The 23,124-nt window shown below is 37.2% G+C and overlaps 2 protein-coding genes across 2 annotated transcripts; both read right to left on the bottom strand.

Annotated features, from left to right (window-relative positions):
- Positions 1-10,695: 10,695 nt before the first annotated feature.
- Positions 10,696-14,142, bottom strand: LOC137742982 (NDR1/HIN1-like protein 1). The gene is made up of 2 exons (XM_068482907.2): positions 13,800-14,142; positions 10,696-13,663 (listed from the first exon to the last, which is right to left on the bottom strand). The coding sequence occupies exons 1-2, from the start codon at positions 14,022-14,024 to the stop codon at positions 13,268-13,270; spliced, it is 621 nt and encodes a 206-aa protein (XP_068339008.1). The 5' UTR covers positions 14,025-14,142; the 3' UTR covers positions 10,696-13,267.
- A 3,619-nt stretch (positions 14,143-17,761) lies between these two features.
- Positions 17,762-18,740, bottom strand: LOC137743802 (Late embryogenesis abundant (LEA) hydroxyproline-rich glycoprotein family). Its single transcript, XM_068483741.2, has one exon. The coding sequence runs from the start codon at positions 18,620-18,622 to the stop codon at positions 17,912-17,914; it is 711 nt and encodes a 236-aa protein (XP_068339842.2). The 5' UTR covers positions 18,623-18,740; the 3' UTR covers positions 17,762-17,911.
- Between the last annotated feature and the right edge of the window lie 4,384 nt (positions 18,741-23,124).

Genomic DNA, 23,124 nt, shown 5'->3' on the forward strand with positions numbered 1-23,124 from the left:
CTTATAATACATAATATTTGAGGACATTAGGAACTGATGGATCAAGAATCTGGCATACAGATCTTTATGAATTAAATTTTTAAATTTGTAAAACTAATTGTTGACCACAACTTAATTTTAGCAATTGGCGAAGATCCGACCGTTGGATCGTTCCGAAATTTTAGGATATTATTCTAGAAGATTACTAAGACTTTTGGGAAGTTACGGATCAGAAATCCGTAGGTGGATGTTCTAGATCAAATTATGTAATGTTGTGGACCCCACCATTGATTGAGAGTTGACTTTTGGTCAACATGTCTCGAATCGTTTCAAATATTAAAATTAGTACTACTAGAGACTAAGTAGAGTCTAGTGGGCCTATATTCAGTAGTGGGCTATCCCATATATACCTCGATTTACATGTACATGATGCATTATTATGAGATATATATATATATATATATATATATATATATATATATATATATATATATATATCTGTGTGTCTGTGTGTGTATTTAACTTATTGTTAAAATAAGTGAGATGTATGAGTGCTAGTTTGAAAATATGAGATGGAACCTTGTTAGAAATATTTCATAGAATTCATATGTGACAACTCGTCCCGGACTTTTCGTACCGTAGGGGTGAAATGACGGTTTTGCCCTTAGTATGTTTGTTTCGTTGTGTGGTCGTTTTTGGAAATTGGTTGGTTGATTTTGGACCACACACGCACCCACACACTTTCATCCCCATCTTCTTCCTGTCCCGAGTCCCTCTTTCTCTCCCTTTCCTATCTTCTTCGTACGGACAACACCAAAACCATTGGAAACGTTACAGATTGAGGAAACAAACTACATATTTGTGCTCATGAGGTCCTTAGGTGTTCAACCATACCCATTACAGGTAAGGGAACCTTCATTTTCACGTCGAACCCGAGAGGTGTAAATCGGGGTACTGTTCATGCACACGTTGATTCTTGTGTTTTTGGGAATTTCAAGCTTGGTGAGGTCCTTAGGAGGCTCGGGGTGGTTCGTTTGAAGGTTTTGGACGTCAGGATCGTGAGTTGCAGGTTTGGTCGGATTTGGTGGAGTTTTCCCGGCGAGATTCTGTTGGTTTTAGTGATTGAAAGTGGTAAGGATTTGTTCCTCTAGTTGTAAGCTTCATTTTGGTACCAATTTCGTGAAATTTGGGTGAAAAACGAGTGAGATACGAAGTTTGAAAGTTTTCCCGATTTTCCGGCGACAGTGACAGCGCTGGAGTTTGGCCGGAGAAGATGACGAAATATTCCTAACAGCGTTAACGGAATCTGTTAGACTTAACGGAATATTCCTGACGGCGTTAACTGACGCCGTCAGTGTGCCAGGCACGTGCCTGCGCGTGGACGGTGCATGTGGCCGTGCCTTGGCCGGCGCGTGGGGCGCGTGCAGTGTCAAAAAATTATTTTAAAAATATTGGGATGTTCGTGAGGTTAAGTAGATCACGTTGATGTATTCATACACCCTATTTGAGCATTGTATGAGAAGTTAATTCGTAATGTTGGTTATGTGCTTTAAAATTAACGTTTTTATAGTTATTTCGCATATAGGTAAGACCTATCCTGAGGACGAGCGCAGTCACTCGAGGCAAGGGGGTTACAACCCTTCTACATACCAGTGAGTGAGCTTTTGGTTTTCCGTATATACCTATATACTTGCGATTTTCCCAAAAAATGAAATTAAACGTTTATATGTTTTATATGCCATGCATTATGTTTGCCCGTTTAATTATGCATTATTAGCTGCATTTATATATATGTTTGGTGCTGTGGATGCACAAGTAAGTGTCAGGTAAATTATGGTTTATGTTTATGTTTAGTAGTGATATGAGATGCATAGAGAGCTCATAACCTGCACCCCCGGTGTTAGTGCTCCCGCCCAGAGTTGGGCATAGTCCTTCACGTGATGTTCATCTCCCGCACCACACGCTCATCTTGGATCCAAGTTAGGTGCACAGTCCTATCGTACAGACCACTATAGGTGGTTCCGACTCGTAGGTGACCTGCGATTATTCGCCCAGTCTTCACGTGATCGTAGCACTTGAGCGTATTTATTTACACCCAGTTCAGTCGTACAGACCACTTTAGGTGGTTCCGACTCGTGTGCAGGTATAGTTAGTGAGTTGGAGATTTGAGCTATAGATTCAGCCATACAGGTCACGTTAGGTGACTCCGGCTGACAGATTACATGGCATTGATGTGGCATTACCTGAGTACTTGCATGTTATATAGAGGCGTCGACATGGCATATTTTATTTTCTGGGAAACTATACAGGTTTTACGGCGAGGGGTTAGAACTTTGTTTATGAAATGATTTTTGAAAAGCTTTGTTTTAGCCCACTCACGCTTTCTGTTTTGCGCCCCTCCAGGTTCTAGTTTGGCTAGCACTTTTGATGGCTCCCCAGAGGATTTCTCAGCTTATCTGACAGATTATTACCAGTGTAAGATCACCTTTGGATGTGTTTATTTAGTGTTGTTTCTCCCGGACTGCACTAGGTCTTCTGTGCTCTGAACATTATTTTTCACATTACGCTTGCACATGTATGTTATTTACGCAGTGTTTAGCTTGGTTTTTATTTATTCGTACTTTTATTATTATTTCTTAGCTTCCGCACTGTGCACATGGTTACGTCACTTCCACGTGACGGCCAGCATGCCCTGATCTCGGTCGGGGTGTGTCAATATGTCTATGTGACTAGATCACTACTACAAAATTATCTATAACTGGCGGTCCAAAAATCGACAAAAAATGTATATTACTGTCAGATTTTAAGCAAAATCCGACAGAAAATGGATGTAGTGGCAGATATAATAAGCGACAGAGTTGCTTGCATCAAGAAATGAATTTTCTGACAAAAAATACTCTAAAACCGACAGAAATTCTGTCGGTTATATCCAACAGGATATACATTTATAATAAATAAATAAGAGAATTTTTGTCGGATAAAACTGACAGAAAATACATAAACCGCCAGGACTTCTGTCAGATATAACAGATAGAGAATTTATTATAAGAATAAATAAAAGCATTCTTGTCGGATAAAACCGACAGAAAATATATTAATAATAAAAAAAATATTTATGCATTTTCCATATCCCCTACATTCACCATTCGAAACCTCGCCGGAGCTCAATGTCGAAAACCTCAGGGCCCTTAAATTCTTAGGCAAGGGAGCAATGGTGCTAATGCCCTTAATATCAACAGGTACGCAATGATGTCAGTGAGTATTATGTAAAGCTACCAACCTTTTGTCATGGAGTTTTCAGTATAAGAGCCTAACTAGTACCTTGTTTTTTGCAGTTTATGATTACTACTTCACAAGATAATACCTTCAGAGCTGAATAAACTGGCATCACATATGCAAACTCTGGAACACGATGATCTTTCAGCCTTGTGTGTTTTTATTAAGGGTGTGTTAGAAGAAAATCTTGCTAAGCTTGAGAAAGAGGAGCTAGATTTTGATAATTTTATGAGATGTGAACTTGGAGCTTGCTGGATACAACACTTGCAAGACCAAAAAAATGCAGACAAAGATAAGAAACCGTCAAACGAGAAGGCTAAAAATGAGTTGAAGGTTGAGGGACTTGGGACACCTCTTAAATCCCTTAAGAACAACAAGAAAAAAAAAAAATCAGATGGAGGCAATACCAAGCTGCAATCTGAAAACTCAAAGTCTCATGCAGATGGTGTTATTGCGGAAGCTGAAAATAGCATATACCCTTCTGTGGAATCAAAGCTTGAGACTAATGCCAAAGAAAATGAGCTTGTGTTGACAAAGAAAATGAGGAGAGGAGAAAAGGGGGCAGGGAGAAGCACCGACGCAAGGAAGAGATAAAGGGGTTATATTGTGGAAAATTTTCATTACTGTCGGTTAATCTACAGAAACATTTTTTTTAAAATAAAAACCGATAGAAATAAAATGGCGGCAAAAATCCCCCCAAAATTCCCTCTAAAATTTTAAATTTTGCCCCAAAATTTTAAATTCCCCCCCCCCCCCCAAAAAATTTTGTTACGATTTAAAAAAAATAAAATAATAATTGTTGGGTTTAATAAATGAATAAATAATATGTATTTAAATAGAATATGTTTTTAAAAATTAAATAAATGATTGTTTGGTTTAATAGATAATTTTTACACTTTTGGTTTAATAGATAATAATCCATGTAAAATATGTGATAAAGAAACAAAAACAGAATTGTACAATGAAAATGTCATCGCACAAACTAAATATTGTCTAATCAATACTTGAAAAACATAAATAAAAATTTAGCACAAATTAATATTCCCACTTCAAAATTTAGGCAAATTTATGCATTCTATGAAACTAGTTTCCATGATCTAACTGCCAAACTTGTTTGTAGATACTACAAGATCGCATACGTAAAAAATCGTAAAAAAAAAAAAAAACATTCAGAGATTACGTAACGGAATAAAAGTGTTCGACGGTTATAAACGAAAATTCACAATTTAACGGTTATTTTAGCTTCGATTTTAATGATTTTTTACAAGTATACTCCTCGACCCTATAAGAATGTAATGAATAAATTTGATCTTCAATTTAAAATATTTACACTAGTGGATACCACAAACTCTAGTTTTATACTTAATAGAAGTATATCATTAACTCTAAGTGTTTGTTTAACCTACTATTTTGATGCGATACGCATTCTACGAAGCGAAAAACAAACATTAAGAGATTAGGTAACAGAACAAAAGTTTTCGATGGTTATAAACGAAAAATCACAATTTAACGGTTACTTTAACTCCGATTTTGATCATTTTTTACAGCTACACTCCTCGACCCTATAAGAATGCATTGAAGGAATTCGATCTTCAATTTAAAATATTTACACTAGTGGATACCTCAAAATCTTATTTTATACTTAATGAGGAAGTATAACATTAACTCTAAGTGTTTGTTTAATCTACAGTTTTGACTCGATATGCATTCTACGAAACTTTTTTCAACGATCCAACCATCAAATTTATTTGTACATACTCTAAGATTGCATACGTAAAAAATTGTAAAAAATAAACATTCAAAGATTACGTAACAGAACAAAAGTTTTCGACGGTTATAAACAAAAACTCACAATTTAACGGTTATTTTAGCTCCAATTTTAATGATTTTTTTTACAGTTACACTGACACACCCCGACCCGGAATGTCCACTAGGACCCCAAATCGAGCTGTGTTGGCCGACACCTGAAAGGTGACGAAGCCATAAAGTGTGATAATGTATAAAATGTGAATAAATTTGAACCTAAAAGTGTCTAAATATCAGAGTGGGCTATGAGTGGGAGCAAACCATTTCACACGCGATGCCAGAGCATAAGTAAAGTGCAGTAGTATGGGTAAGAATCATACCCTTAAAAGTAGCCACCAATACTAAGATTAGCCATAGATCCTCGTTAATACGGACTTAGCAGTTATAACATGGAGGGGGTACAAAACAAAAAATGTGAGTAAGCAGTAAAACCAAGCTTCCCAAAACTATTACCTTTCTAACAGTAATAACCCCTCATTGTAAATCCCTTATCATTTTCTATAGAACAATACTACATATATATATATATATATCTATATAACCACCCATGCTAAAAAAAAAATGGCCAAAACCACGGGTATGCCATGTCTATAGACTCTACAATGCATTAACAAGTAGGCCAAATGAACTTAATTGATATAAAATGATACATCAGCTGGAATCACCTAACGTGACCCGTACGACTGTACTCATATCACATCGATCAATGCTAGCATATAAGTCGGGAGTCACCTCTAGTGACATGTACGACTTATCCATATCTCATCAATCATCCCTGCACACGAGTCGGAACCACCTCTAGTGGTCTGTATGACAGGACTAGGTGTAATAAGTACACTCAAGTGCTACAATCATGTGAAGACTGGGCGAATAATCGCGGGTCACCTACGAGTCAGAACCACCTATAGTGGTCTGTATGACAGGCCTGTGCACTTACCTTGAGTCCAAGGTAAGCGTAAGGTGCGGGAGGTGAACTTCACGTGAAGGACTATACCCTGACCACGGGCGGGAGCACTAACACCGGGGTGCAGGTATCTATATCTCATCAATCAATGTTAGTATACAAGTCGGGAGTCACCTATAGTGACCTATACGACTTAATCTATAACTCATCAAACATCCCTGCACACGAGTCGGAACCACCTCTAGTGGTCTGTACGATAGAACTGGGTGTAATAAGTACACTCAAGTGCTACGATCACGTGAAGACTGGGCGAATAATCGCGGGTCACCTACGAGTCGGAATCACCTATAGTGGTATGTACGACAGGCTTGTGCACCTACCTTGAGTCCAAGGTGAGCGTAAGGTGCGGGAGGTGAACATCATGTGAAGGACTGTGCCCTGGCCACAGCAGGTTCATGAGCTCTCAATGCATCTCAATATAACATGTACAACTCATGGGCAAACAGTACGACAGTATCGGAGTTGCTTAACACATAAATGTAGTCATGCTATAACTCCATCGATTCAACTAATACCATAAACTCACCTGAACTTACTTGGGTGTCCTGCATTCACCTTTGCACTTCAAAGCATTCACAATAATTATGTGCAAGTAATATACATATGGATATACCATGATGCAATCAAATATTCAACCATGTCATAGCATTTTAAATTATATACAATACGGTGTAAATTGTACAATCAATAACACCATACTCCCGAACTTCTTATTTTCAGGGATAATTATCCGTGACAAGCCCAATTAACACAAATTTAACTAACTAATTCACAAAACTAAAACTTGCCTTTACCAATTTCCTTTGCATTACTCAATTTCCCAAATAAGGCTTTTATCTCAAATATATTATGGTTGCATCTAACGTCCCATTAGACTGCCTACGTACCCTAAATAGGGATCAAGCCATTCGTAGTTCATATAGTACTTCAAGCATTCACAATAATTATATGAAGGTAATATACCAAAATCAATTTAAAAGTGTTGATGGAACTATCAATAATATGTACGATAAAAGGAAAAGATCTGCTCACTTGAAGTCCACGCTATGATTCTCTAGCGCACGCATAGAGGCGTCCTGAATGATTGGTGCCTGCGACCAATTGTCGAATCACATCTCAGAACTCTAATCAATAGAATACGTAATTCACGTAAAACACATCCTCAAGGACATTCTAAAATAGTTCGAGACCCATTGACCACAAGTCAACCTTCGATCTTTCTACACCCTGTATAACTCCACCCGGAAGATCCGCATATCAGATTTCCAATCCACAACCCCCAAAGATACACAATATGCTTCTAGAATAACATATTAAAATTTCATTACGATCCAACGGTTGAATCTCCGCCAATTGCCCAAAACCAAGTGGACATGAACATTTATTTTACTAACTTACAAATCCAATTCGGGAAGATCCGTATGTCGGATTCCCGATCCATAAATTCCTATGATCTTTAAATATTACGTATTATAATGTATCCAAGTTTGGTGACGATCCAACGGTCGAATCGTCGATTCACATTTTTATCAAGTAACGTATCGTAACGAATTTAGGTTCCAACGATCAACCTACGTCATTCAAATATCAAAACTGAATTCAAGACATTTGACATAGCCTAAAAATAGCATTGGCGGCCCACTAGCCATACGCCACCGTGGGTGGCGGTCGGCCGCCCCGACTCGCCGGAAAATCCAACTATTTCCAAAAATTCTCAAACTTCACAGAAATGAAGATCTCAGTGAGTGGAGCAAGGTTCATACCTGCCACGAAGTCCAAAAGTGGATGGAAGGTGATCAATTTTTCCTACAAAGCTGGCGGGTGCCTAATGCTTCCCGGTGTCGATTCGTCTTCTACAATGGTCCAACGGGGTCAATGTTGGTTGGGTTTTGCTCCTGGGATGATGGGCTACAAAGCCCAAGTGGTGGCATTGGCCATCGCTTTGCCGATTTGTCGAAAAATCGAAAAGAGTGGCCGGAGCACCGTTGATTTTCGTCGACTTTCGTGGCCTCCAACCACTATATACCATGGTTAATAAAAGTGGTTCTTGGGTGAATTTTATAGAGGGGAATGAGAGCTTCAAGATGGTGGTGGTGGCGTCGAAAAACTCCATCGAAGTTGGCCGAAATCGACCTTGGAAAATGGGAGCTTGCGGTGGGTGTGGGTCGACGGGAATGCTACTTCCCTTTATTTTTTATTTATTTATTTATTTTTCTTTCTTTCCTCGTTTCTGATTTGGCTTCACCCCACAAAGTGGGGATTTAATTTAATTAAAACTAAACCTTGAATAACCAATTTTGAACGTCTGTAACTATACCGTTATAATCCGGACTCGTAAACGGCTTTCGCCTATACGTTCGTACCAACGAGTACTACGAGGATATGCCAAAAGAATAAGTCCCACATCTCTCAAGCCGATGGTCAATGGAAGTCAAAGTCCTTACCTCTAGGGCAATTTCGTAAATTCACGCTTTTAAAATAAAATAAAAACGTAAAATTTGGAACGGGTTGTCACATACACTCCTCGACCCTATAAGAATGCAATGAATAAATTTGATCTTCAATTTAAAATATTTACACTAGTGGATACCACAAAATCTTATTTTATACTTAATGGAAATATAACATTAACTCTTAAATATTTGTTTAATCTACTGTTTTGACGCAATATGCATTCTAATGAACTTTTTTCAACGATCCAACAGTCAAATTTGTTTGTACACACTCCAAGATTGCATACGTAAAAAATCGTAAAAAAAAAACATTCAGAGATTATGTAACGGAACAAAAATTTTCGACGGTTATAAATGAAAAATCACATAAGAATGCATTGAACAAATTCGATCTTCAATTTAAAATATTTACACTATTTGATACCACAAAATCTTATTTTATACTTGACGGGGAAGTATAACATTAACTCTAAGTGTTTGTCTAATCTACTGTTTTGATGCGATACGCATTCTACGAAACATTTTTCAACGATTCAACCGTCAAACTTATTTGTACACACTTCGAGATCGCATATGTAAAAAATCGCAAAAAACAAACATTCAGAGATTAGGTAACGGAGCAAGAGTTTTCGATGGTTATAAACGAAAAATCACAATTTAACAATTATTTTAACTCTGATTTTGATGATTTTTTACAGCTATACTCTTCGACCCTAAAAGAATGCAATGATTGAATTCGATCTTCAATTTAAAATATTTACACTAGTGGATAAATTTTATTTTATACTGAATGGAAGTATAACATTAACTCTTAAGTGTTTGTTAAATCTATCAATTTGATAGGATATGCATTCTACGAAACTAGTTTCAACGATCTAACCGTCAAATATGTTTGTATATACTCCGAGATAGCATGTGTAAAAAATCGCAAAAAAAAACATTCAGCGATTATTCTGGCGGCCGTCCAAAATTTTGCTTTGTTCGTGTCGGATATATCCAACAAGGCCATGAGTGAAAAAAATATATTTAAAACATGTGTTTATTTATTTATTTATTTATAATCAATATAACATTTTAAAATAATAAAATCAAACATGATAGAGTACACCAAATGTTCATGTATGTTTTTGTGCCAGACAATGTGCTTTGTGACACATTGAAAAAAATTGTTTGAATTTCTTTGTATCTTGTTGCTTGCCTATGAGGGAGCATAATCCTTATTACAAAAATGATAGAGCTTCAGATTGTAGTCTCTTATTATTATTATTCTCTCAGAAAATTTATGGCTTGTGGGAATTGGGTTCATTAGACTTTAGGGTCATGAGTGAAAAAAAAATATTTAAAATATGTGTTTATTTATTTATTTTAATCAATATAACATTTTAAATAATAAAATTTTCATTTCTGTCGGTTATAACCGCTAGAATACTAAAATAATAACCGCCAGAAGGTAAAATAATAAAATAGTCAATTTCTATTGGTTATAACTGCCACCAGTAACTTAAAAACCGCCATGATCTATACAAAATATTTAAAAAAAAAAGGATTCAAAAATACTATCGGTTATAACCGACATGAGCTTTTTGATATCCGCCACTAAATATCTGCCAGAAATTTATGTCGGATATAACCAATATGATTTTTCTAATATCCGCCACTAATTAAATGATGTGTCGGATATAATTTATCCGACAGGATTTTTCTAATATACGCCATCATCATTCGCCACCTAAAGCTAATATTGTAGTACTGGATATTTAGTTGTCATAGAAAATCACTAGTGTATATGATCACGTTGTAAATCAGAGGTGTTGATGTAGGAAGTAGGTTGGACGATGATGTGACTGAACCATGTAGCAGTGGTACATGGATGGTCCTACTTGATATATCCGCGATAGAGGACCATACGTATTTCAAGGGTCATCATGCTTGGTATATCTGCGATGGGTGATCACTGCTTGCATGATTAGACTATGCATATGGTTCTGCTTGGTATATCCGCAATGGGGGACCATACACATTCTAGGAGTGATCATGCTTGGTATATTTGCGATAGGTGATCACTACCTAGAGCTATAGGATACAATCATGCTTGGTATATCCACGATGGGGGTGTACATATGTTAGGGGTGATCATGCTTGGTATATCCACAATGGGTGATCATTACCTACGTTATTAGACAACTATGCCTATGGTTCTACTTGGTTTATCTGCAATGGGAACCATACGCATTCTAGGAGTGATCATACTTGGTATATCCATAATGGGTGATCATTACCTAGAGTTAGGATATGGTCTTGGTTAGTATATCCATAATGGGGGACCATACGTATTTCAGGGGTGATCATGCTTGGTACATCTGTGATGGGTGATCATTGATTACCTAGGGTTAAGAGGATTAGTTGTACTTGGTATGTTTCGATAGGCGACCATATTTTAGTTAGATTCTGTTGAGTGGTCCAGAATCATATTCTATTCGAGATTCCGTTGAGTTAGTTTGGAGCTAGATTTTTAGAAATCTTTATGGTTCCTTTGTGTCACTCTAGCACTAATTCTCTACATGTTTATTAATGAAATATTTGAGAACCTTTGTGTTTTGAATTAGAAAGGCCGATGAATGTGTAGGTGACTCATTCAGGATTTCTGGCTAAATTATTTATCAGTTTATCAATTATGGTTTATGATTGATTTATATTTTGTTGATAAATATGGTTAAAGGTCAATATCATGCATCGTTGGTTCATTAAAATATTGTATGTTATCGTTGTGGAATTGTGCTAGAAAATGTTATGATATATGTGAATGAAAAACCTTGGTTGATATATGGGTTCGTTATGTAGTCTGGAATCGAGTGAGCATGCCTGTTGAATTTGTTTGAATAATTCTGGAGCTAAATGATTTTCTACTATATAGTACTATTAGAAATCTCGAAGTTTAATGAATGGTGAACTACGAAAGGCTTGATCCCGTTTGAGGGTATGTAGGCAGTCTAACGAGGAGGTTAGATGCAGCCATAAAGTATACAAAAAATTACTATGCAATTGGACCTTGAGTGGTGTTTTGTCCATGTCTCGGAGGTGGGGCATGATAAATGTACGGGTACATGGTGACGTCAAGTGTCGATCCTAGACGTATGTCGGGTTCAGGGCATGACAATACAAACAAGTTTAACGGTTGGATCGTTGAAATAGCTTTGTAGACTGCCTATCTTGTCCAAACAATAGATTCAACAAACACTTAGAGTTTATTCTATACTTCTATTAAGTAGAACGTAAGTGTTTATTCAACAAACACTAGTGTAAATATATGAACTGATGATTAGGTTCTTTCATTGTTTCCTTCTAGGATCCAGGAGTGTAATTGTCAAAAAAATCATCAAAATTAGAGTTTAAATAACCGTTAAATTTTGATTTTCTGTTTCTAACCGTCGAAGGGTTTCGTCTTGTTACCTAATCTTCCAAAATTTGTTTTAGTATTTTTGGCGTATGTGATTTCAGAGTATATACAAACAAGTTTGACGGTTGGATTGTTAAAATTAATTATGCAAACTACGAAAATCATTGAAGGAGTTGAATATACCAAAATATCCGTAACCTTTGCATGACGAAATAGTATATTTTGCCCTGCGGAATGTAAACCCTAAACCCTAAACCACAAATCATAAATACTTATGTGTGACAAACCTTGAATTGTTCGTCGAGCAAAGGATGCCATATCACGTGCCAATTTTTTCCCTTGGAGCGAAAACATCACGCAACGAAGGACCCTTTGCCCATCAAACGGCATTCATGGGGCAAAGGCCTCTAAAGAAACCAAAACGTTAATCATTTTTGTCCGACGAACGTTTGTATTTCTTTGGGTAAAGTCTGATTGACCGACCAATTCCCAATATTCGTTGGGCAAAGTTTCATCGGGCAAATGGTAGTATCTAGTTGTGATCGATGTATATATATGTTTCTGGTAATCAATCACGAAGGACAGCAGGCAGGCCTCTGTAGTAATCTAGGGTTTTCGAATTCTGGTTTCTTTACTACTGGAAAACCGATAAGCATGCGGTTCTTTTGAACTATTTTTCCTTCCTGATTGATTGTTGTAAAATGTATAATGCCTATTTTGAATTTCGATTATAGATTAGCAAAAATCCTTTCAAGGTTCCAAGGGTCATCGTTCTTTGACTTCTTGGATGACAAAAAAGAAAGGATTTTACCTCGTAACTGTGTCAAAAATACTCAAAACCATTAGGAATGTGGCTGCCAATTTGTGTACACTTTTCATGCAACACGATCCAAACACATGCTTCGGGAAAGCAGGATATGATGATACAACAATTTCTACTTTTTTTTTATACTGGATTTTAGAAGAAAGTGCCTTGGTCTCCTTGGACGCAAGGGAGATTCTATTTGAATAAGTACTGAACTCTACATGAATTGTGAGAGATGATAACGTAACTATGACACAAAATGGCCAGCGCAGTTAATCCTGTCATAATCTCTGATGACCTTTGTCGCCATAGTATATAGGCAGAAATTTTCAAAAGGCAACGGTAAAAATAAATGTTGCCACCACAAGATTCAGGAGACAGAAAACCATCTATGTAAATGTAATGATCTCATAGATATTCTTGTTCCTTGAGTACCTTAATGTATAAGAACAAAGAATATCCTTCAAAGTCACCAAAAAAAAAAAGAGGAAGGGAATCCTATCTTCCCTAAAGAAAACACGAACAAAATTGAAAAAAATAAAAAAAAATTAAAAAAACCCGTAGCTAAGAGAGAAATCAATTGAGAGTTATAGACCAATTTCCACAATGCAAGGATCCGTCGGCTGACCCTTGATGATCATATCACCAAACTTGATATTCCCCGTGCACAGCACGTTCAAGTGATAATTGCCCGAAATCCAAGTGCCCACCTTCCACCTCACCTTCCCGTCAAGCTTGATTTTTATCATCACCGTCCCAGCATTCAGATCTTGTGCAAAGGCCTCCCCGGACAATGGAGATATCGGCACACTATCGCCATTCAAAAGCGGCGACCACACCACAGGCTCTTTGTACCCTTGGTACGTTCCAGGCAAGAGAGATGCCAACGTGATCTGCTGGTCTCGGTACACGGCGTAGATGTCCATGCCGGATTGGTACGCTATGCCAACCCTAGAATTAGGGTTTGTAGAGGAGAGTGTCACCTACAAGAGCGAAGCCAAAAAGTTGAGCTTATACAAGATAAAGAAAGAATTATTAGATAAATTTAAGAAGAGTAATATTATTTGAACACACAAAACCGACACGCTTACTGAAAATAGAGTTATATGTACAACTCACCTGCATCTTGGTGGTGAGAGCGAAGGGTGGTGCGGTGGAGGCGTTGAAGTTGTAAACAGTCATGTCTTGGAGAATGAAGCTTGGCCGGCAGGGCCTGAGAATGAGGTAAACAAGCAAGACTACGATGGCGAAGAGGACAACAAAGATGCCGGTGCCCCAAGCGAGGTAGATGTAGAGCTGGTGGCGGCTGCCACTGCTGTTGCCCGCGGTGTTTGTTTCACTCATTCTGGGAAGTTGGATCCTGGGTGGTGAAGGGAGTGAAGGAAGCGAAGGGACGGATATGATCTCTAGCTGAAGGAAGAAGTTGAAGTTGCACTAAACGTATGCACACGTACGGGCTTCTGTGAGATAATTTACCAAGAGGGAGTTTGATTAAGGGGCCAGTTTGCAATGTATATAGAAAAACAAAGTTAGAGAGGACAAAATATATTTTGAGCAGTACTAAAAAATAATTTAATTTTTTACCAAAAAAAGAAAATAATTAAATAATTTGATCACCGCGAAAAGTTTGGATGGAATCCCATGCACTAATGGTGGTATAATCGCTTAAATATATTACACTGTAATGAATCTAATGATTGTATACAAGGGAAGAGAAAATATCTGATGGCCAAACTAATCTTAATCCTGTATTAATAAAAATTATAATTCCATGTATTCCGATGATAAATGTAAAGAATGCAAGAGTGGAATAAAAGTGGAAGTACAAGTATATATCTACTCAGCGTATATATGTGGATGGATGTAAATATTTTTAAATATATGTACATATTTGGCACTCTGAAATTCAAAATTCAGTAAAATGTGTAGCTTGTATTAATTTTAGTCAAAAAAGTTATGAATTAACATAATTAAATAATTTTAAAAACAACCTATGTATTGATTCCTTACTAAGAAAATAAAAGCTATTTCACCTTCTTTTCTCCATGCTATATATGTTTCTCTCTCGTGCGATTATATATGCATGCCAATCGTTATACATCAAATTAATTAGACAACACTTTACGGGAATAACAAATTTATAAAGTTCACTAACCAGATTTCAGATTATCTCCATGTCGTTGAGCAATGGTTTGATGGATCAAGCTTTTTCGGAATACGCAGATGTATAGGAAAGCTCTCAAACTAAATAGTAAACCTAATTGTACAACTTTAGGTAAATTTATAGTTGCTTTGTCAACTTTTGTTACGTACGAAATTTAATTGGCCTTAGATATTGTTAACGCGTGGAAACAAATAAAAAAAAGATACCCTAAAAAATAAAAGAAAAATCAACACCGCATATAAGAAAAGACAAAATGAAGTAATTGAATGAGTATTGACGAAGAAGTAATACCTTCCTTGGTACAAAAACATCTAATTGTGGACATTTAAATTATTGATATGATCTACAAGATCCATATTTGCCTACTTTTTTTGTTGCAAAAGAGTTGGATGCGTTTTAATTGGGGTTTATTTTCAAAATTCTTCCCTTTTTGGAGTTGGATTCTCTTTGTATATAAACAAGTATCTTGCTACCATAAAAAATAACGTCATGCAATTTTGACCATATTATCATTATATTTCTTTTGTTTTTTTTGTCAACGTCACCATAATTCATTGTGGTACACTATGTACCTATTAAGGAAATTAGAGTTCTAAATCCCCCATATACAGGAGATGAAAATTTGGAGATGTAGAATCCCTCATATTACCCTCTTGCCACATAGTACGGTCTAGTCATATTCTTCTTCACTTATCATAGGTTCGATTCTCATCAAAGATGATTTAAACCACATTATTACTAGCTCATTATGAGGCTAAGCCTACCCCCTCCCTCTTATTGCAGATCATATCATTTGTTCAAAATAAATAAATAAATAAATATAGAGTACCCTCTTTGAAGTTTGTACATCTTCTTAAGATGAATGTAAAATTGCTACTGTTTTTCATAAAAAAATAACTACATCATATAAATTACACTAAATTCATCTAAACAATAAAAAGGGGATATGAATGTGGGTGTAGAGGGTGTTGACACTGCTCTAGCTAACTTGGCAAAACGAGGTCGGACATAATAAGAAAATAGATATAGTTGTACCAATTTTTATATGTAAGGTAAAATAGTGAAAGGTCTTAGGTTCGAATCTCGTAAATGGCAAGTTTGATACCAAATTAGATTACATATTGTGTGGCTTAGCCGAAGTCTCCCTCTCCTTAGTGTAAACTATATCGCTATAATAATAATAATAATAACAAACAAATAGTGGGGGTGTTCTCGAAAATCCGTTGGGTTTGGTGGTTATTGGGGAGGCAGATTATCTGCCTTTCCACTTCCCGGGGTGTTCCCGAAAATCCGTTGGGTTTGGGTGGTTATTGGGGAGGCAGATTATCTGCCTTTCCACTTCCCGTGGCCTCCCGTACCCTGTTGTTTTTTTTTGTCACGGTTAAACCACGTCAACATTTTATATTGTTTTTTTTATAAAGATAATAGACAAAAAAGAATAGTAATATAAAATGTTGATGTGGCTTAACCGTAACCACACAAACAGAAAGACACGAAAAATGGAAGGGTAGAGAATCTGCCTCCGGTTATTGGAACACTTCTCTAATGGATTTACTATTGAAAGACGTACTGGCGCAGCGTAAGAAAAAGGGTATCAAACAATAACCTTAGCACATAAGATGCTTGGAATCTGCTAGGGAATGAGAATGATAAATCTCAAAGTTTAGTTTTTTTTTTTTTTTTTTTTCTTGAGTTGAAACGATAGCTTTATTGAAGTAATTAAACAATAACAATCATCAAATAGGGCATCCCAAATAAGGTCCAAGGGATCACTTAATAAACAAAAAATTCTTCCACTAACAATAAGGCCATCCTATTAAACGATGAAATTTGGACCAAAAATTCTATATATCGTAGCTAAGTTGGGAGTTAGACACAAGACGTCATTCTTCTAGAAACAGCAAGTCTGTCACAAAACAAATCCCAAAGTCTAAATCTGCGCAAATCATGGATTTAATCTTCAATTCAATCGTCATTTAATCTACACCGCGTACACTCTTATAACGTGTGTATCGAATCGTAATAGAAGTAGGAGGTATTCAATAGAAGAGTTGAGATGAGGAGAAGATAATAAGATTCTCATATTTTCATCTTTTAGATGGATTCTATTCTTTACAGAAAAGAAATAAAATTACACGTGACAAACTGCAAAGTAGGGGAAAGCATTTGCAAAAGGTCACTTCTTTGGTCGTGGGGAAGATTCAAAGACGGAAATTCCCGAATGGGAAAGGGGTGTGATATTCACACATCTCATTTTACTTCTCACACACTTTTCTACTTTTCGGCCGTCGAATTTGATGAATTGAAGAAGATCAACGGACATAAATTAAAAAAAAATGTGTGAGAAAGTAATTTGGAATATGTGGATAGCACATCTCGTGAAAAATGAAATGATCAGAAACAAAGTACAGAATCTAACTTGCAGGTTTGTCATCAAAAGCAAGTTTCTGAAATTTTTTTGCATTTCTCGCTGGATAATGCTAGAGAGATCATTTTTAAATCATATTTTATAAAATATATAACGCGATTGTTGATGATCATATTATTACTTAAGTGTTTGATTGATGTGCTTATTTTCTATTTGTGAATTTTCAGACGTAACATTCAATACTACGTGCTCAATGCTACATACTATTGAAATATGTAGTGTTTAATTTTCACAACAATTAAATCTTATATGCACTATTCTAAAAATCTCTACCTAGCTACCGTCCCGATTGGTTTTTAAACGTTTGAAGGTTAAGAAAATGCGTCTAGACCCGTTTACGCGTCCACTTAGCCTGCCTAGGTCGCGGTTTTCCCATAAAACCGATGTGCTAGGATTTCAGGAGGAGGCACGCTCCATGTTCTATTTAAGAAATAACGAAATTTGAAGCATGATAAGCAAAAAGAAGAAAAGAAATGAAGTTAAAACATATACAGCAGCTGAACGTAAACTCATATACTCATCTTAGTAATCGTACAACACCACGTTTCTAGATTCTAAATTTTAGACAATTCCAAAGACTTTAATCTGAAAAACGTGAGAGATGGAAATACCATTAACACCAATCGCAGTCCTCCGTTTTCAAACAGCAACCTGGCAATCTCTTGATCCACCAGCCAGCTTACCCGACCCGCTATTGGAAGACACCGAAACCGCCACATCACGGCACAAAACCCTCACCAGCCGCCGCCTCAGCCTCCACCCGCCATTCCGAAACTGGACCCTCGCCAAAACCTTCACGTTAAAGCTCACCGTCCCGCGTCCCCTGTCCACCTCTATCCCGCGAACCACGGGGGCGTCCACGAACGAATTCGCCGCCGAGAAAGTGGCGTTCACGAAATTGCGATCCTTCCTCCCCTGAGCGAACGGCTGAACACGAGTCTCCGATATGAAGCCGTTCCGGTAGAAAATGGAAGAAAAGACGTCCTCGTATCGGATGCTGAGCTTCTTGTTGGGGTTGTAGACGGAGAAGCCGACGGACCACGTGCCGCTCAGGGACTGGGAGGAGGAGGAGACGTTGAAGTTGGTGAGTGAGAGAGAGTCGACTCGGAAGTCGGGGACCTTGGGGCGGAGGACGAGCCAAATCACAAGCATGATGCAGCCGACGATGACGAAGAGGGCGATCATGGCGCCGACGAAGCGGCGGATGAAGGTGGCGCGTGCGGCATAGGCGTTGGAGTAGGGACCTTGAGGTTGGGTGTAGGTGGGGTAGCTGGAGTAGGGGTGGCCGCCGTTAGGCTGGGCGTAGGGCGTGGCTGGGTAGCCGGTGACGGGCCTAGAAGGGTCGGTCATTAGGGTTTGAAGATTTGTGGGGGATTTGGGATTTGGGATTTTGGGGGTTTATCACCTGTATTGTATCAATTTTGTGGGGAAGAGAACGGAACGGAGTTCTCTGCCGCCGGTGTTTATAAAGTATAGTAATTTAGTTAAGTAAAGAATATGAGATTATTCGAGAGCAAAGCTTGACACATGTCAGTTTGACACCTATCCACTTCTTTTTTCTTTTCTGAAAAATTATGCAACAAAAAAGAAAACAATATTAAAAACGATATCATTTTTTTTTTTTTTTTTGAAAAAGAGTACTATATTTCATTCAATGATTTGAAGAACTCGGCTTCAAAAAAGCCCTTGCAAAGAAGATCTAAAAAATATTACAATAAAGCATCACTAAGACTTCAAGCATCCGGCCAAGCTCATCAGGAACCACACGATTACATTGATCAATAAAATTGTTAACCTTTGTGTTGCAACAAGATCATGTGAGAACAAAATCTCAAACCATAAATTGGGATAGGGAGTACGATGCCTATGAGTCTATCGCATCACCTAATCACTGCCACAATCCTAGAACACAAAATGAGTAGTAGATCCAGCGAATTAAACAGCTCAATGCTTCACACATAGATCCAAAAGAGGTAGCACATCAAAACGAAAAAATTAAAATCAAGCACTCTCCTATAGAGAGCAATCAAATTAGCAAACTCTCCTACAGAGAAATCAACCAAACTTCAAGATAATTCTTGGGAATTATTAAATAGAAACAAAATAAAAGGAAAATCATGTCGCCACTCCGCATCCTCTGGACATCTAAAAGCCACATCACTACATCGGCTAAACTAAAAGTGTCGTACTGACTAAACTCAACCCCAACACAATTCGGCATCTTCAATGTCTTCCTACTTCAACCTAATATCGAAGGTGATAACTGGATTCAAAACCTTGTGTTAACTGTATGTGTGGGTCAAAAGACGACGACTATGACGGTGACTATAAAGTTTCACATTACACCAAATAAAGTAAACAAAAAGTGAAAGGGAAGAGACGAAGAATGAATTTCAAGAAGATTGCCTCTGACTCCAAAGCCAAAGGCAGGAGCCAACAACAGAGAATTTTTCCTTTGGTTTTTAAACGAAATTTGCAAATCAAATGATGTGTCACCAATAAGAGATAATCACGTTAGCCGACACTTAATTAAAATTTCAATCATCGACAACCACATCATTTGGTTCGCAAATTTCGTTTAAAAAATTTAGTCTCCCTAGCATTACCCTATTAAAAATAACTGTGTAAAATAGTAGAATAACTATTTTACAAAGCTTGGCTATGCCAACCCCGTTCAATTTGTCTAGTCATTTTCTCTTTTCTTCTCTGTTTGCTCTCTTCTCTTCATAGATGCTGACTCCAAACAAAAGAAAAGCCAAGGGGTTTAAACCTAATCCGAATACCCAAGGGTTTTAAAAACCACCAGCGATATCTTCTTCTTTACCCAAAAACCCTAGCCATTTGAATGTGGTCTATGAAATCCTAATTCCAATTTCAATACTTCTTCTTCTTCTTCTTCACTAGTAAAGGAGAAAGAGAATGGGACATGGTTGCTTTGGCTCACACCCTACTCGGCATTTCATTTTGTTGTGGTCTTTGTCGGTCTGTTAATCTAAAGGACAATTACAAACTCTGTGTTTGGGGTTTTCCAGAGCAATTACTCATTATGGAATCTCCATTTCTAGGGTTCCAACAAGCAAGAAGAAGAGTGGTAATCTCACTGGCCTTTGGGCACTGAATACAGTTGACTCCTTCATCGTCATCCACAATGTTATGGCTCGCACCACTATAGAAATCCTTGTTACCTCTCTTTTCTCTGGACAATCTATAGGGATCGGCAGGCCTTTCTAGAAAAGGATATTCTAGCCTTTTATATGGTTATTTTTAATATTGCATAATTTTTAGAAAATGAGTGGACATGTGTCAAATTACTGAGAAGCCAGATTAGTTATTTAGCAGAATTTCTTGCTAAATGTTCAGCAGTCAAATTTTGTTCATTATTAGTAGGGCAATTAGGTTTTGAAATTTTAAATAACGAGTCATAAAAAAAGACATAACAATCACACAATGATGACAATGAGTCATCAATATGATCAATGTGTAGTCATTACTAAAAATTGATAATTTTTGCAATCAAATCTCAAAAATTGATCATTCCTACTAATTACCCTAAAATATATTCCTTTTTGTCTGAGTCATCAATATGATCAATATGTAGTTACTAAAAACTAATCATTTCTGCAATCAAATCTCAAAAACTAATCATTTATACTAATTACCCTAAATTATGTTCCTTTTTATCTAAGTGTCAAGAACATCTTCATCTTATGTTAATTTTTCATAACTACACCTAAATCGTGGAATGTCATAGATTTTCAATAATTTAGCCAAAAAAAAAGGACTCCAAAATGGAAAAACTTCAATCAGGGCATCCTAGATTAAATCCGAAGGTTCCTTAAACAAAAATGACTCAAAAAAAAAAAAAAAAAAAACACGGTCAACTTAGTCAATCTAATGGATGTCATATCAACGAATCTTTGGTTGTGAATAGCATGAGAACACATCCAGAACTCCAAAACCAAAAGAACTTCAGTTTTGGCAACCGAAAATTCAATTACTTCATAATCCGCCTCATGGGAGACTCTACGCACAAATCGCCAACAAAACTAATAAGAGAACAATCTTTACAAACGAGCAGTCCCGACTCCTAAGAGAAACTATAAAAGAAACAAATAATGACAACTACAAAAGGACTATGCGGTCATGAAAACCAGCAACAAAGCTACTAGTTCATCATAATAAATCGCGCCAACACCACCATGAGACATGAACAAAAGACGCAAGCTCTAAAGGGCTAACCGAACACAAACAAGAGCCACACTATAATCTAGAATACCCACCTCACAAAATTTCAACCTCATATTTTTCCAAACCCACAATACCCAAAAAAACCAAGAAGGGAGAACCTTTGGAGAAGGATCAGACTGAAAAAAAAAATAAATAAATAAAAGGAAAAAAAAAGAAATAAAAAGTGATGGAGAACTCAAACCTAAGCAAGCTTAGACACAAACTTAATCAGCTCAAACAGGACTATTATTGATCACAGTTGTAACGACCCGTTCCCAATTTTACAGTTTATATAATTTTAATAAGTGAATTTACGAAAATGCCCTTTGAGGCAAAGTGTTGACTTTTGTTGACTACCTTGTCGTGTCACGTAACACTCGTTTTCTTGGCATATCCTCATAGTACTCGTCACTACAAACGCGTGGAAGCAAACAGAACGTGATTTGAAGTTATAACGAATGAGATATTAACGTTTAAAGTCGGGGGCATTTTAGTAAATTGATTATTTTCTAGAAAGCTCTAGATTTTTGGAGCTTAATCTGGAAAGCCATGTGTGTGGCCTAGATTTAAAGAAAGAAGAAAGGAACGGTTGGGAGAAAAGATAAAGGAAAGAAATGAGGGGGAAAACCGGACCAGTGAGGATATGAGAGATGAGAGAGTGACTAATCAGAGAAGAGAGAAAGGAAGGAAAGGAGAAAGGAGGAGGATGAAGGGAACCAAACCGGATTCCCCTTAACCCAAGAACCCGGTTGCGACCCATAGGTTTCTCTGGCGAAATTCATCATTTTTCCGACGGATTGAGCCAATCTACCACTTCCAATCATCATATAGACCTTTCTTCTCCTATTTCTATATCAAATTTGAGGAGATCAGGCTCAAATTCAGGAAGAAATGAACCCGTGGGTGTCATGAGATCTGTGGCTGAGATCCACCAAATCTAAAACGTGTTCTTCCAATTACCACCACCATTAGACTCCCTCGTAGGTCTATAACAAAGCCCATGCAATGGCTGGGGCGTCGGAGTTGTTTTGGAGTCGAATCAAGAACACCCAAATTCGAGGGTTTCCAGCGATTCGAGGCTATTTTCAAGGGTTTCCCGGCTGAATTGGACTTTGGCCCAGGTATGAAAATTTCTCCCCTCATCGAGATCTACTTGCCTGTAAAATTTTCTAGCAAGTCGGGCGACCGACCGCCACCAGCGGCGGCGCGTGACCAGTGGGCCGCCGATACTATTTTACATTAAATTGATATCTTGATCTTAGATTTGATATCCATATGATGTGATTTGATTATTGTGAATCTAGTTTGCTTAAGGTGCGTTACTTGATAATTATATGAATTGACGATCCGACCGTTGGATCATCACCAAACCTTGATATGTTATAGTACGTAATATTTGAGGATATTAGAAGCTTACAGATTGGGAATCCGACTTACGGATCTTCCCGAATAGGATATGTAAGTTACGTGTTCTATTGATAAAGATTCTGAGATATGGTTTGATAATTGTTCTAGGCGTCGATCGTTCGTGACGCCTCAATGTTTGTGCTAGGGAGTTGTAGCTCGGATTCCAGGTGAGTGGACTTTTGGTTTTCTATATATACGTATATATGTTTTCCATTTTC

The sequence above is a fragment of the Pyrus communis genome, chromosome 11 (assembly GCF_041283825.1).
Source record: "Pyrus communis isolate YQ-2024b chromosome 11, ASM4128382v1, whole genome shotgun sequence".
NCBI classification, from domain to species: Eukaryota; Viridiplantae; Streptophyta; class Magnoliopsida; order Rosales; family Rosaceae; genus Pyrus; species Pyrus communis.